Source organism: Euprymna scolopes, chromosome 13, assembly GCF_053919585.1.
Source record: "Euprymna scolopes isolate OS-2025 chromosome 13, ASM5391958v1, whole genome shotgun sequence".
In the NCBI taxonomy this organism is placed as follows: Eukaryota; Metazoa; Mollusca; class Cephalopoda; order Sepiida; family Sepiolidae; genus Euprymna; species Euprymna scolopes.
This window is the reverse complement of record NC_136494.1, coordinates 76,123,277-76,140,187: the sequence shown is the minus strand read 5'-3', so window position 1 is coordinate 76,140,187 and position 16,911 is coordinate 76,123,277. Positions and strand designations below refer to the sequence as shown.

The 16,911-nt window shown below is 35.3% G+C and overlaps 1 protein-coding gene across 1 annotated transcript in view; it reads left to right on the top strand.

Moving 5' to 3' along the window:
* Positions 1-16,911, top strand: part of LOC145292077 (T-box transcription factor T-like) — a 247,007-nt gene that overhangs the window by 209,765 nt on the left and 20,331 nt on the right. The window contains exons 4-5 of the mRNA XM_080138135.1: positions 12,825-12,886; positions 16,591-16,652. Of these exons, the coding sequence (XP_079994261.1) occupies positions 12,825-12,886; positions 16,591-16,652 (124 nt within the window). The remainder of the gene's footprint in view (positions 1-12,824; positions 12,887-16,590; positions 16,653-16,911) is intronic.

The following is a 16,911-nucleotide window of genomic DNA, read 5'->3' as shown; positions in this document are numbered from 1 at the left end:
ACCTTGGGAAACTTCTGCCTCTCGGAATTTACCAATCAGTCTCCTGTGCGTCATGCGGAAGTTGTGATATGTGATAAATAGAGGAGTGATTAATCACCTCGGTAAAAATGACCTACTCCGTAACATGCAGAATGATTTCTGTCCTGCTAGACCTACAGCTGATGTGCTAACTGTAATATCAAACCCGATTAGTGAATCGCTTGACGGGGGGGGGGGAGTCCTTTTCTAGAGCAATTGCTCTTGACATAACAAAGGCTTTTGATACAGTATGACAAAGTTTACTTTTCTTGATTCCCAGCTACAAAAAAGTTGGGAATGTCCGCTCAATCCTTAAATTCTTTATAGCTAGTAGGTCTATAAAAGTAGGCATTAAGGGGGAGAAGTCAGAGGCTCATAGTATCAATGCCAGCGTCCCTCAAGGTTCCATCATGGGCTCAACTCTTCTTGATCTTCATCAACGATCTCCCGAATCATATTCTTTGATCATTCGTAGAAATATTTGAGCGCTATGATTCAAATGCCATCAGGGCCACTTGATTTACTGGAATAAAGATTTTTAATAAGTTTGGCAACATCATGCACAGATATTTGTATGTTGCATGGTGTATTTTCAGTCACAGGAGTAAATACTGTGAATAAGCGGCCCTGATCGCAAAGAGTGGAATTTACTGCAAAGTTTTTGCTTCATCAGATGCTTTCGAAATTCTCTGGTCCATTGATAATGACTAGGATAGGAGACGCAACTCCATTCAGAATTCTGTTTATTATTCGCCCAAACTGGTAGGAACCAAATTGCCGTTCAGCTAGAAAACAATACCTCAAACACAACAGCATGAAGAAACTTTTCGAAAACAACTGTCTAAATGAAATATTATCCTTTTTAAGAGTAACAAGGATCTTTACAAAAATATAAATTACTCTCTGAATCAACCCAACTAAACCTTATGAATGAATATTTGAGGATATAAAAGACTTAACAAAATGAGAAATCGTTAGATATTAAAACAAACAAAACTATTGAACTATACAGAATAGATAGATACTTGAAGACATAAAGTTCTTTGGATACATATATTTTTTTTATACTGGGTTTGGCATTGAATGACCTGAAAAGGGTTGATATGCCGTTAAACTAAACCAAACCAAACCAAACCGCCGTTCAGCTACTTTAGACTTGACTGACAAAGTATGACTATCTCGCATCCTTTATTGCACACTCAGTGATTGCTGGCAATACTAAATTCGGCTTTAATTTTAGGACATCTATTTCATTGTTAGAAAAGAAATAATTGTTTTTGTGTGCAATGTCAACTGCACATTCTGGAGTAAATCACGGCTGGCTCTTAGGTTTCTAATAGAATTTCTTGAAGGTTAAGAAGCGGTCGATACCGGGAGTTAACTAAGCACTCCGGTCTTATACTATAGAGGACATATTCTCTTTGAAAATGGAATGCAGAGGTATATTTGATATAAGTCCTCCAAAGCTATCTTATCGAGTATTGATATACTGTTTGATGGAGAGATACATCTCAGGACTGACTACATTTTTATTTTAACTGAGACAACCGAGTATATCTCAGTGGAGATAGAACGGAGGATGTGCACAGTTCTGGGCATATTGTAATTTAAAAAAAGTCTAGGAGACTTGCATGCTATCCATCAGTGTCGAGTACACGGGTAGGCTCATTGTGCGAAGAAAGACAATCCCTAAAAACTGGAACACTTAACGATAGGGGTTATGTAGCAATTTGCTTATTCTTTATTTTTTAACAAACGTTCTCAATATTTATTTAAATATGCAATGTTATGATCAATTTAACTTGGTATTTTTATGTTTCTTATCCGAGGAGTATTGAATAATCTTCTAAGGGGTCAGGAGGGTTATCATTGCATCATAAATTTAACTGCGGTATATTAGTTTAGTACATGGTGGAACGATAAAATTGTCGCACTAGAATTTTTTTTATTTATTTCCGTTTGATGAAAACCGGTTTTCTTTCTTTGTTGCAGACCATCTGTTAGTTGGCCAGTTGTGTACAAATCCCAATAGCTATAGGAGCCTTCTATCATGTCGTAAAGTGACACAATGTTCAATGAGCAAGAACGGAGATATACCACTGTACAACTCCTGCTCTCTACCGATCCAAGTTATGACAACAGGACCATTGCCAGCACACTCAAAATGCATTGATGAATTGCCACGAATAACAGGGACATAACCAGGGTGATGAAAAGTTTCCAGCCACGGTTATGGTCTTTGGTGGGGTTTCAAGTGAGGGCCACATCATCCTACCTCACGTCTTCGAAGTCGGCTTGAAAGTCAACACCAAAGTGAACCTGGATGTGTTGGAGAGTGCTGTGATCCCGTAGTGCAATCAGGTGGCCGTTGGCATTGAATAAATATCAGCTCTACTACATAATCAAGTTACCTGAATTGATTGTTTCAATAAGTTTTAAAATAAAGCTGTAGTGTTGTTTTCTTTAGGACGACAACTTTATCCTCGTGTAGCATGAATATAAACAGTTCATAACACGGTTTGTTAATGGAACCCATATTTTGTATGTCACAGACCTTAAAACTTGACAAAACAATAGAATAGCAATTCTTATATATATATATATATATATATATATATATATATATATATATATATATATATATATATATATATATATATATAGTGTGTGTGTGCTGATTGAAATGTCTTGTCAGACGAGTGCCACTCCCTCAGACACTTAAAATTCATAAGCCCAAAAATGACTTCCATCGCCACAGGACCATTTTAATAGACAAATGCCTGAGGGAGTATCTATACACATATGATGTTACAGAGTCTTAGCTTTGTACGACAGCTAAATCTCTCTCTCTCTCTCTCTCTCTCTCTCTCTCTCTCTCTCTCTCTCTGTTCAAAATGTTTAGATCCAGCAACAAGCCAGAGCAAGATAGCCAGCAACAAGTTAAACTGCAGACCAGCTTAATGCGGGTACTGGTCTCCCGCTTTATGGTTTTTTAAATCAGATTTGCTTCTCCTAGAAACGTTGCCATCACCACGGCTTACGGGAGCCCTCTCCACCCCAACACACACACACTCACATACATACAAACACACACGATGCTAGTTGGCCGTTGACCCCGAAAAAGGGTTCATTCACCCTTTGGAAGGTCTTGTTTTTAATCCTTCAGGGAGACTAGCCGCCCTCCTTACCAAACAAGTCTGGTGGGGGGACCAGTTTAGTCGCCGGTGACCCGACCATGAGGCAGGTAGTACTGGGTTACATGGTACCAGTAGCACATGACTTGGCACACACACACACATATATATATATATATATATATATATATATATACATCAGAATTGTTATTTTACCGACTAAAGATCAAATCGAATATATATATATATATATATATATATATATTATGAGATCCTTTAGATTTAATCATTGCCAATATTCTATCTAGAATCTTTTTAATAATGGTAAAAAGATTCTAGATAGAATATTGCCAATGATTAAATCTAAAGGATCTCATAATTTATGGTCTTCATCAGATGAAGTTTATAATTGATTTGATACATTGCCTAAATGCAATAACATAGTAAGTTTATAATATATATGACCGTGTAGAGGATTCCGACTTGTAGAGCAAATTCGATTTGATATTTAGTTGGTAAAATAGCTAAGAGTCGGAATTAAAATAGGCGTAAAGTGCTATTTTACGCATGAACAAATATATATAAAATGTACATTTGTCAATGCTAATATGAAAACTTCAAAAATTAACGCAGTTTAACGTATAACACTAGAAGCTAAATTATTTGGTTTCGGTTCTAACTGATGACACTAGGTAATATTTAAAAAAGAATTTAAATTAGAATATAAATTTGGAACAATATAATAATAAAGATAATTGGTTTTGTAAAAATACGAAATTTGCATGAATTAAAATATCATATTTAAGAGTATTTACTACCGGGCATCACCGGGCGGCCTGCTAGTTTATAATCACTATATATTCATTTCTATTTCGATCTACCCTGTCACACAAGTTAGAATTAATTCATAAAATAATCTCCACAGTAAATAAAGTCAACTGTTTTTTTATTTTATTTTTTTTATTTTAGGTCATCAAAAACAATTTTTATATGTATATAGTGTGTCTAAAGCGTACATTACTAATGACATGTTTCGTGATGTTTGCGACAAGAATGGTCATAAATTTTGAACATTTGCAAACACTATTTTTTCAATGACATTTGTCTTCGTTTGAAGCTGTTCAATTTCAATCTATGTTCATGAAGGTTTTATCGTCATTTGAAGTGAGTTGTCTGTAGTTTAGTCTGTATCTTTTATTATTCCAGATGTAGGTTAATCAGTTCTAATGCACAAAATACATGCAAAAATATACTTGAGTTTTTTTTTCTTTTTTACGTATGAGTCACCACTCATCAGGGTTATTGAGTGTATAGACATTAATGGGATAATATAGTAATCGATACTAATGGGAATTTGGTAAATTGGATTACTTAAGGGGGCGGTTCATCAAGAATTTGATCATCAATCCTTGTAAAGTTTCTGTCTTCCAATCAACCTAGCCACCACATTAGTTCAGAATGAAATATTTTCTTGCGATAAGACTAGTAACTCATCCTTAGAACGTGACCAGTCTATCGCATTTAGTTCTGTGATTGAGTTATGTTTTAATTGCTCTAATTTGCGGTAAATAACTGAATAAGTTTTTTATTAACCGATCAAATCACCCAATTTTCTAAGCAATATATTTTTCTCGCTCTAAGCTAATTAAACCACTCTAGCATTTCCTTACATCACCGTGAGACTTCAGAGAAAGAATGACTTTTTGTTGCGTTCGTATATAAATTAAATAATATGTCGCTTTATATCTATATTATTCATGACTATCACCTTCATGGGCGTCATTCGAATTAAGTATACAGAATTCTAGAGTACACTTAGTGTATCGAGCAATTTTCCTTTCCACAGTCTTATATGCATCGGAGACTAGAAAACATTTTCTTGGCACCTTAAAGGTCTCGAGAAACTACGTTAAAGAATTTTATGAAAACATTTAAAAACATAATTGTCAAGTCAAACTAACATCAGTGTCTTGGAAGAATTTGGTCGCTTTAGTATACTTTTATTGTAAAAAAAAAGATGGGCTGGTCACGTTGTAAGTATGGGCGATTAGTTTTCTCGCAAGAAAATATTTTATACTGAACTAAATGTGATAGCTAAGTGGATTGGAAGAGAGAAGCTTTACAAGGATTGATTGACAGATGATATGAAGAGGAGTGGAATTGATTACATAATGAAAAGCGAGTGCAACCGATATAACAGTGGAGGAATGAAATAAGAGGTCATGTAAAGTGAGCAGGGTCTTCAGGCTGAATAGCTGAGTGTAGCAAGAATAGTCTGCCACGCAAATCAGTAACGTGTATAACTGCCAAATAATCCATAAGAATGATATATAGGAGTTCACGCAAATGCGCCTGCCAGGGGATTCCGCATCCCCCTCCAGGCAGGAAAATAAACACTCTTTGCAATCAACAAGGAAAAGATCATTTCAGAAAATGGCAGTATTTTGTTGCTCTTGTGCAGTTTTAGATTATCTACTCTACCAGGCTTTGCTTTCTCTTTAAAAAAAAAAAAAAAAAAAAAAGGATTGGTTTATTGAGGCGCTTCTTCCGAGGAATGCTAACGGGGCTGCCCAGGCGTTTTTTGCAGGCCAGAATGTTCCTTATTGAGGGCGCTAGCTCTTCAATCCCACCTTCCGCGCATCTGCTTACTGTGAAAGGGAGATAAATATCAGCTATGTCCGAATAATTTTTATCAGTTTATGGATTTTCAAATTAAGTCAAAATCGAATAAATAGTGCTGGTAGTCGTAAAATAACGGGTTGCGATTAATATTGTACGGATAGAAAGTTAGTCTCAGTATTTTAATATTTCATAGAACGACAATGTTAGTATTTTTCATAGTTTAAACTGTTTTCCGTTGAGTGCACTATAACATTTGACTATGCTGAGTTCAAATCGTCTCATGTCCAATTACGAAATTAAAAAGGTGCAAGTCCATAATTTCACCTGACTGTTGTAATAATAGCAACTATTGGTGAATTAACCATATACAAAAATGACGCGTGTTTCAGCATTAAAATATTATTAGCGGAACGTGTGAAAATTACAATTTCATCCTTCAACTTTTGTATATTGCTACCGTGCTTAAAATCATTTCCACTGTATGGAAGTTAGATTCAAACGCATACCTCGCAATATTATTGTACTACCTTTTCTTTTTTTAAGTTGAAGCATGAAATAAGTATTAATGTAATTTCAGAGAAACTGATTATTAGGATTTATCTTTATAACTTTTCATATGCTATCAGATAAAGCTGTCTTAAGATACTGGATCCCTGGCATAAAATCCACCAAACATTGATACTATGGTATTTTTTCCTTTTCTTTTGTAAAAGTCGGTCATGTTCTACAAAAACTTTTTTTTCTACAAAACAACCGGACTAAACATGAATAAATATTTGAACTATAAATAACTAAGCATATACCATTTTCCAACATTACAAGATTCGGCATTACATACCATGAAAAGGGTTGATATGACGTATAACAGAGCAACCAGACTATAGCACTTCCAGAAATATGTGACATATTAATCTATGGATGTTCTGTTCATGAATACGGACACCTCGATATGATTATACTAGCTTTGTAGAGAACAAATTTAAATTTGATATTATTTCGAAGGCCAAGAAAGTGTATTTTAGTTTCATGTTTGTTATGTTTGATACACCATTAACATCAGATTAAATGAAAAATAAGATTTTGTTTTTTTTAATTTCATCTCCGGCGATTGGACGATCCCATATATATATATATATATATATATATATATATATATATATATACACACACACAAAAGGCAAAATGTGTGTGTGTGCATTTTTTTCTGTATGTCCGGCAAAGGCTGTTTTTTTTTTGTTTTGTTATTTTTTTTGTTTTTTTTTAGGGTGGGTGGGTGGGGGGGGCTCTGGGATGGTCACTCTTTCTTAGAACCTTTCATATAGTGTTTAAATTATAATATCTACAATTTACGAAGGGAGGTCGCGTTTATCTTTTATTTGAGCGACTTTTACACGCTATTTTCGCGATATTTCTTGGTCTATACGTGCTTGTTTGGCTTTTCAGTATAAAAAAAAAACGAAACTCAATCCGCAGAATACAAACTGCCTCGCACTCGTGCTAGCGAATCAATGAGGTTTGATCGATGTGAGGGAACCCCCTTATATCAGACAATTGCTACTCCCTTTTTTATGGAGAGCTGGTCCCCCCCAACGTCCTGGGGGAACCACGCAGCTAAAATTGTGGACCCCCCCAAAAAAAATACTGCCTCACAGCAAATGTTAAGCGCGGGATTTTATTCCCCCTATGCCTCATTAAATTCACGCACCTGTTCCATTTAAATTTTTAATTGTTAAATTAAAAAAATTTTCATTGATCGCCCTTCGTGGCCGAACGGGTAAGATACCAGACTTTTCCTCTTTTCCACCTTCGCGTCAAGGCTTCGGGTATGAGCCTACCTTCCTACAAAAACTTTTTTCTTTTACACCTTCGAAACACCTGGGCATACCAGACACCCCCTGCTAGTATGTGTGTGTATGTATATATATATATATATATATATATATGAATCTCACCTGTCTGTATAAATGTATGTTTGTATGTTTCGCAAAAACTTTCGACAAAGTCAACGGATTTTGACGAGATCAGTATCGTTTCGGACGGCAAATATCGAAAAAATTGCCTATAGCATTAATTCCTTCACCCTAAACACGGCCGTTTTGTACAAGGAGGGGTCGATTTTTTTTGCCGACATTTTAGCAAGTTATCATCAACGTGGGTCCTAGATATGACCTAAAACTATATCCGATGGTGAGACCCGACCTTGCGGGCTTGGGGAGTGTGAATCCACCCTTTAATTGCCATTGCTCGCAGGTCTACTCTGACCCAGAGTGGTAGTACCTGTTAGGGGTCCCAACTATGGGTTAAATAGAGTCCGACTTAAAAAAACAAATATACTCCATTAAAAATCGTTCCCCAAAATAACTAGATTCGGCATTAAATAACCTGTAAAAAAAAAAAACAACCAACCAATCATCACCGTGGGATTGACATCAGTTAATTCAAACGCTTTTGACTTCCGGTCGCGTCATGAAGACATCGGCTCAGACGTCAGATTTTCTTTCACTTTCTTTTCTGCCTTTGCGGCACGGGTTCGAGCCTTCTTACCTACTACCACTTTTTTTTCTCAACACACAACTCCAAACACCCGGACAATGCCGGGCACCCAGGCTAGTATGATAAAAAGTGCAATGGATAATAATGTACATAGAAAAACTAAATTGCTTTATTGTATAATTCTATAGATAGTATGAATGAGGTAAATGCAGACAAACCAAACATCTAAATGAATATATTTGCACCCGATAACCTTTCAGAAGCATTGCACTTTGCTTTTTAAATTGGTTTTATACTTCATTTTTTGGCGCGTTTTGTGTTTTTCGCCTATTTGTATTCGAATATTAGTGGGCATCTAAAGATGAAAGCCGGCATTGAAATTAAAGTCTAAACAATTGAAACTTCGATATTTAATACTCACCTTGGGCCTCTGTTATTTACATGAAGCATCCTCCTATCCCCATTCCCTAGATCTCTCCGTCACAACTTAAAAGGTTGTATTCAAACCTATAAACGAGACCTTCCCTCTGAGATTAACTGGGCCATATCACATAAATAGATTGTGTTTCACACTGGCGACCGATGAAAATAAACTTCTTTGGCTAGCAGCAATGCTTATCGTCTGTTCTAATACACTTCATCGTTTCTGTTGTAGACTGAGGCAATTTGAATTTTACCAATAACTAGTGTGTCCCTTTTCGGGGAACCGACGTTTCTCCATATCAAAGACCGACTTTGGGTCTAACTCTTCCATTGTAAGATACAAATAATGGAACAGAAAGAAAAACGAAGCTCATATTAGTTGAAATAAGCGTCGTATTTCAAGAGCAATATCTGATTGTGAACAGTTAGGAATGTAAGTAGTTGTGCTATATGGGGAACTTTTGGTGCCTCTGCTGTCATGACAACCGAGAAGGGAATCGTTAGCTGAAAATTCCTAAGAGTATTATGTGATTAATAATCTAACTAGAAATTTTGGAAAGGCTTGTTTGAATCATATTTGTTAATCTCCAAGAGAAAATTCCAGCAGCGAAAACAGCATTTCAAGATTGTCATGACGGATTTATCTCTCTCCCACAGTGGGAAGATGTGTCACTAGGGATAGAAAATGGGATTGGAGAGCCGGCGCCTCTGATGAGGAGCATTGTGACTTATAAAAAAAATTGCCTGGTCCATGCCGTCGATTAGTAATAAACTAATTCCTTAAGCAGAAGACAATCTGGAAGGGCGTACCTTCTAGAATTGCACAGGATCGGAAACATGCCACACTCAACAGGGTAAAGGTTATTTTAGAAATGTTCATTTTATGGCAAAGGAAAAACTCCCATGGCACATTAGAGCTTGAGTTACAAACAAAACATTACTCTTGGGAATTTATACATACATACGTATATTTACTGGAAAATATTTACCTAAAACGACCCCCCCCCCCAAAAAAAAAAATTGGCTAGCGTCTTGGAAATAATAATGCCATTTTAAATACGACTGTTTATGCTAAGAAATCAGACAACTTGAAATCTTACAGAAATAAAGCCCACTCCAGATAGTGGATACTCTGGTCATGCGTATTGATAAAGCGCTCGGTCTCAAGTGGGGTTATTATGGAGCCTATCCCAAATGACAACGATATAGTTATATAATTGTTATAGGGTAAGCTGATAAGCCTATTTTAGGAATAATGGACTTACCCAGACACTAAAAATATAGTTACATATAGTAGAATATTTGTGCCATTCATTTGGCCTCTGGTTGTGAGCGCTTGCCAATAGAGGTTCTGATCGACAATCGGTCCGGCAGAAACTGGGTTATTTGAGTGGCCTTTTATCTATTTGGCTGAGGCATTCGTTCTTAGTAGTCCTAAGTCTGCGCTTCCAGGCATTACCGCCCGTTTTTCTGGTGGGGTAAGTTAATTGTTTACTGCCTGAGGCGCACCAACCAGGCTGCTCAGGTAATTTGTAAAGAGACTGAGTGCTCTTTCTTTATGGACGCTGGCTTGACTTTCTCCACCTTCCGACTTTGTGTCACGTTTTCCTGTAATGGGAAGGTAGTAAATAGCGGTAGAGATTCGTGGCAGTTATAGCCCAGAATCATGACGTGTACTTCTGTAACATACTTTTGCTTATACACCTTTTTGTTAACTATACCAATGTGTTTTTGTTCATTACTGGCCAGCGAGGCTATAACAAAAATTCAACACAACTGGCAAAGGAGGTAATTTAGTCTTTGTGGGCTCTAAAACAGGATCATTAAGCAGAGAGGATTTTTGTGTTCGGTTGGACTTTGCCTTGGTTCTAAGTTTGTCGTTCGGTAGGGAAAGCAAGTCTTATTGTAATCTCTCGAAATAAAATATCACTACTTGAGTTTTTATTTTTTTAATCTTTTAGGAGAAAATGCTTTTTTGTTATAGAAGTGACCGACACTACAGGTGTGATGATATTGACACTTCCCGCCTCATGTGTTAGAAAGAAAAAAAGTGGAAATAAGTTGATAAGCAGAACAAAGGTTATATAGAGGGTGGGCTTAGTAAAACAATGGAGAGGAAGTTGTTCACAAAGAAAGTTGATATAAAATTGTCTCCATCATTGCCATATCTTTATTTACAAATGATCGAACAATAGAGGTCAATATATTTAGTTCGATTTACTGAGTTTTATGAATGGCAATAGATTTTGCGACCGTTTACAATTAGCGACAATTTAAGGACTATCTAGAGTTTGTGACAGTTGACGACAGTGTTCTATTTGGAATGATTGGCGGTTCGGAGGTCGTTCAGTTGAGATCAGAGAAATTGGAGTCAAAGGCATGTAAGAGTAGATCAGTTCGAGAAAACGGACATCTAGAGACAATTGTAAGAGAATGCGGACGCATGTATGGCGGCTGTATGCAAATACCAAGCCATGCTCGAAATGACGTCACGGTAAAGAAAAAAAAATAACGTCTATAAAAAAGGGACGTTAGAGATGTGGTTGACGTTACGGCCGTAACAAAAAGTTACCCTGGCTGGAAGAGGGGGGAGAAATGTCATTGTCACAAAAGTTCTGAGTTATTACAGCTCTTTTGTCCCTTGCAACGTACTTTGTTGTAGCAACATGTTGGGCCCTGAAATGCCTAAGTTAATGCGTGTGTAATGTTACACAACGTTTGGTGTTCCATTTTCTATGCAAATGTGACGGTATCGCATGCACGCTCGCACACACGCGCACAAAAAACTTCACTGATTTACATCAAATACTAATCTTTCATCGGGTCAGACATGATTTGACACACTGCATCCACTGTTGAAACCAAGCACGAATTCGGACTAAGGAAACAATCAAACGTTGGGGCCTGTGCAAGTAACGTACACCAACTTAGTCTCAACTCCAGATGTGAGCTTATGGGATCAGTCCTACAGAATTGAACACGTACCAGAGGCACATGCACAAGTCCACAAAAATATATGACGGTGCTTAGACTTTATCGGTAAAAGTGGTTAAGTGGTTAACAACACGGACTGACAATCGGGGCGTTCCATGTTCGAATCCACTTCGTTTTACAGAAACACTTTCAAGGCCACACTTTCATGGCGGTTAGACACAAGTCAAAGAAAATAAAATAACAATGCTTGGACTCCATATATTGAACCAGTTAGCCATATGTACTTTATATATATATATATATATATATATATATATATATATATATATATATATATATTGTTTTCGTAGCTAAAAGCTAACTTATTTTTTACACAAGAATCACCACTTATCAAGGCTAGGATGCCACTCGAGGATAAGGGTTAATGGGTATACACTAGTCAATTTGATTATAACATAGTAAACATAAGTAGTGGGAATTTTGTAAATTGAATTACTTAGAGGGACGGTTCATCAAGAACTTGTTTACGTTGGACTTGAAGACAATCAGGTTGTAGCTAGCTGGAAAGTAGGCAATCAGAAGGGAGTTCCACAGGCATGCAGTTATAAGAAAGAAGCTTTGTTCATGGAATCTACGTTTAGGTTTAGGCACATATAAAGAGTGTGGGAAATTATTGATAGTGGTTTTGGCTAGACGAGTGTTTTTCGTGAAAGTTTGGCTAGGGGGGGACCATAGATTGAAGCTCAAACGAGCACTTTCAATGAAAATGACGATAAAGCAGAGACAGGCTCGCAATGTCTCTTCTGTGAACACTAACAATAATTATATTTACAATTTCTATTCATGCAGATGATCGTCGTTTGGAATTGTTAGTTGCGTCACAGTTCTTGGGAATTATGTATTGGTAACAGAAACTCGCGTTGAGATTTCTGATAGAGAACAACTGCCTGATTAATTTGAAAAAAATAAAGTTTTTAATTTTATTATGTTTTTCTTAAAAAAATAATAAATCAGAGCTGTTGATATCTTTGAGACTCCTGATGATTTAACAAGGTCAAATAATTGTTTTTCTTCGAGGTTTCATCCTTCTCCACACGTTTTTATTTTTTTTTTTATTTATTCCTGATTTTTTAATTTTAATTTTTTTTATTTTTAATTTTTTAATTTTTAAAATTTTTATTTATTTATTTTTTTTTTTAGATCACAACATTAAAAATAAAACACAATCCTTTTGCGAAAGCGTTCTTGGATGCCAAAGAAAGGTAAGTCTCAAAACTACTATGAATTGTAGCTATTTTATTTGCTTACAAAATCATGACGTTTAGGCGCTTATGTTAACGGATCATCAAATCTAAGGGAGATAATCAGCATAAACATAGTAAAAATAAGCATATTTTTCAAGATATAATTTGAGACGCTGAAATAATCAGAACAATTAAAGAATGTTAAAATGAAAAAAAAACAAACAAAAAAAAAAGATTACATGATTACTGTAGCCGAGTTCCAGAAATTGCTGAAGCAATTTACGAAAAGGAAACAAGTTAGCGAAGTTAATCAACGAACTTAAAAATATAACTACGTTAAGTAACAAAATAAACTTATTAACGTACACAAAAAAGTAAACAACCTGCTACAATGAAACTGTTAATTAATAAACAAATTAAATAAACTTGTTAATTAATCAAGAAGTTCTTGTTCAATTAGCCAAAGAAAAATGCTTCCCTTATTTAAGAGCTCCCCCCCCGCAAAAAAGAAACTCCGAACACTTTATCTTGTGCAGAATTTTTTAACGTTATTTTTTCCTAATCCTAGACAGAAATGACTGATTACCTAAAATAAAGAAAAACAAATTTCTTATTTTTTATTTTTTTATTTTTTATTTTTTTTAAATACATTGACGGTTAAAATACTTAAAAATCTACTTCAAAAAAGTTTTCTATTTTCGCTGTTTTGTGTACGTTAATTATTATGCGCCCCAAATTATACTTTGCAAAATGAACCTACAGAATAGTGTAAAAAAAAAAAATTAAACTTTAATCATTGACAGTTTAAATACTTCAAAATCTCCTTCAAAAAAGTTTTAATCATCTTGACGCTGACTGATTACCTAAAATAAAGAAAAACAAATTTCTTTTTTTTTTTGGTGTGTGTAATCATTTTTTTTTTTTTTTTTTAATATTCTTTCATTGTTCTGATTATTTCAGCGTCCCAAATTATATCTTGCAAAATATGATATTTTTGCTATGTTTATGCTGGTTATCTCCCTTAAATTTGATGATCCGTTGACATAAGCGCCAACATTTATTTGAGTGGAGTTCTGACTATTATCTAATCGAGTTTTTAGCGATTATCAAGACTCCATAAATGACCGTCTCACTCTCGTCATTTAGTTTTTATTTTAACGTAACACTCGTAATACTTGTATTTCAAAGTACTTAAACGCTTTAAAATAAGTTAAAGCACAACAATTATTCATGTAGGTAGAAGAGTAATTTATATAGCCTTAAGTGACATTTGTAATGTATTTGTTTTTATTTAACATTTTTGTTTTGTTGTCTAAACTACTAAAATTCCCGAAATGTTAATCACAATATATGGCGTTTTACATATGCTACTTTAATGATCATTGGTTGGCCGCATTTTTATCAATAGTGAATGATGAAAAATGTAATTTTTCAACCTATGAGAAATTATACTTAAATTATTACAGCTTTAATCGGTAAGCTTTCTTTTTCACCAAAAGAAAAATCGTGCAAAAAACACGCAATTTTAATGTTTAACTAATTGAAAATAGTCTATCAAATATGTACAATTTCAATTACACGATTCAACCGCCTAACATGAAAAGGATATCTGTAAATTCAGAGTTATCCAACACAGTTATCAGAGTTATTTCCCCTTCAAGCTATGTGATTTACTTCGCGTTTGATTTTCATAGACCAAGACAATTGTTTATTGCTTCTCTAAATCCAACATGTAGTTACTTTTCGTAACAGGTTAGGATATTCGATGTTCATATTCAGTCTTAAATAGTATGTGACCAATTTCTTAACCGGGAAACGATAGGTATATACAGCTAATCGTGACACACTACACTGATGATTCCCGAAAGGGTGAAGCACTACTGTCTGTAAGTATTTAAAAAATAATTATTGTAATAATTATGTTGAGCACTCTAAGTTGAAATGAAGTCAGTTACTTAAGCTTACATGCGCAGATCATGATGTCATAATCATTAAATCATTATCATCGTCTTGACATTTAAAAATGAATGTTAAAATTTCAACTGTATTTCTCGCGGTTAATGTTGGTCGTGTGGGTTTGTTCCTTGTTAATGGAGGCAGAGATGACTTCGAATATTCCGAGCGGCGGTAATCGTGACACCTTGTACTGATGATTCTCGAAAGGATGAAACACTAGTGTCTCTAGGTATTAAAAGATAATTATAGTAAAAAATATATGTATTTCTGTAGAAATATACTTTTTTATAATATATGCCAATCCTTATTTAAGAACCTATTTAAAATGCCTCCCCACGGGACAGAGTAAGACACCAGGGTCGTTTTCTAACGTGGAGAAAGGAACAAAGATTAAAAATTGTCTCAGTCGTGAAGGACTTCTCCTCCACTGACAGATCAAGAAATTGAAGTGCAACATCTGAAGAACAGATACTACACTGTGATCTCGGCCCAAAGGCCGGATAAGCTCCGGCCGAGTTTATTTAAGAAGCTCAATGTAATTACAGAGCAATATAGAGAATAAATGGAAAAAATTGTAAAAGTCAACTGAACTAAAGGAATAAATTATAAGATGCTCAACATCATGAATTTTGGAATATAGTTATATATATATATATATATATATATATATATATATATAATGATGCGACGATTTCAATATTCTTTCCAATACAATTACTGATCCTTAAGTTCATTAAAGTCATTCTAAGTCATTTACTTTTTATCTATTCAGGTCATTTCAGCCCATTTTTCGGTCATTTTTGTTTATCTTTAAGAATTTCATGTCAATCCTACATTCACGCGTTCATTCATTACACGAGAGCACGCGACTAATGGCTGTCAGCCTTGTTTTTACTTAACCAAAAGTCAAATAATTCAGTTAAAGAAAACTTGAATACAAAACTGGTTGTTGAAATTGAATATATCATTGCTTACTTGTATGCGCTTCTTTAAATTTGAGTTAAGCGTTAGTTAATAATTCATTGAAGATTCAAAAGGTCTCTTTCCTTTCATATAAAAATTTATAAAAATGACAACATCTAGTTTCTATCGAGTGTAAGGTATCATTAGCCAAGGTGTAGAACAAGATCTGTAGCCTTCCTTGGAAATTCTTTGCTCCAACCGACTTCAAATAAATAACTATGATTTTCAGTACGTATCATTCATTGCTCGAATAATGCAGTTGCGTCATCGCCGCCTAGGTTACCTAGATCACTTTCGTCATTATTTATCTCCCTTTTGGAGGCCATAAAACAAAAATATACGAAAATAACAGTCTTGTTCTTTTGCATTTCGTCCTTTTGTCACACCTTCGACGCAACCCACGTTATTTTTTTTTTTTATCCACCAAGCAAAAGAACAAAAAGGAAAGTCTATTTTTATTCAAACTCTTGATTTCACCGACGATTTTTTATGTCCCGCCAAGCAAATTCAAACTTTAAGCTTTGTCCGTTTTAATACCCTCTGTTGTTTTACGGCCATCACAGCACTGCCTTCAACCTATAAAAGGCGGGTCTGTGTGGTTATTCCGTTTCTAACTTTCTCTTTCAATGTCCCCCGCCGTAACTAGAACAAAAACAGAGAGGGTGGGGGGGGGGACAATCCTGTTGCCTATAAAATACGCACGCTATTTAGCTTTTATTGTTTTTGGATTTTGTTTTGTTGTATCAATGAACTTTGTGTCTCTCTTTCGAGCGAAACCTTTTGATCTGTCTTCTTTATTGCAGACCGGATCACAGGGAATATATCGAGGAGGCAAGTGAAAGCCAGCAACGAAATCTCTCGCACTGTAAGTAAAAGAATTGGCTAACTTGCCTTCACATTTGTTGTGACGTCTTCAGTACAATATGGAACCTTTCTTCCACCTCCCTTTCTATCTCTCCACCTCCCTTTCTATCTCTCTCTCCACCTCCCTTTCTATCTCTCTCTCCACCCCCCTTTCTATCTCTCTCTCCACCTCCCTTTCTATCTCTCTCTCCACCTCCCTTTCTATCTCTCTCTCCACCTCCCTTTCTATCTCTCTCTCGACCTCCCTTTCTATCTCTCTC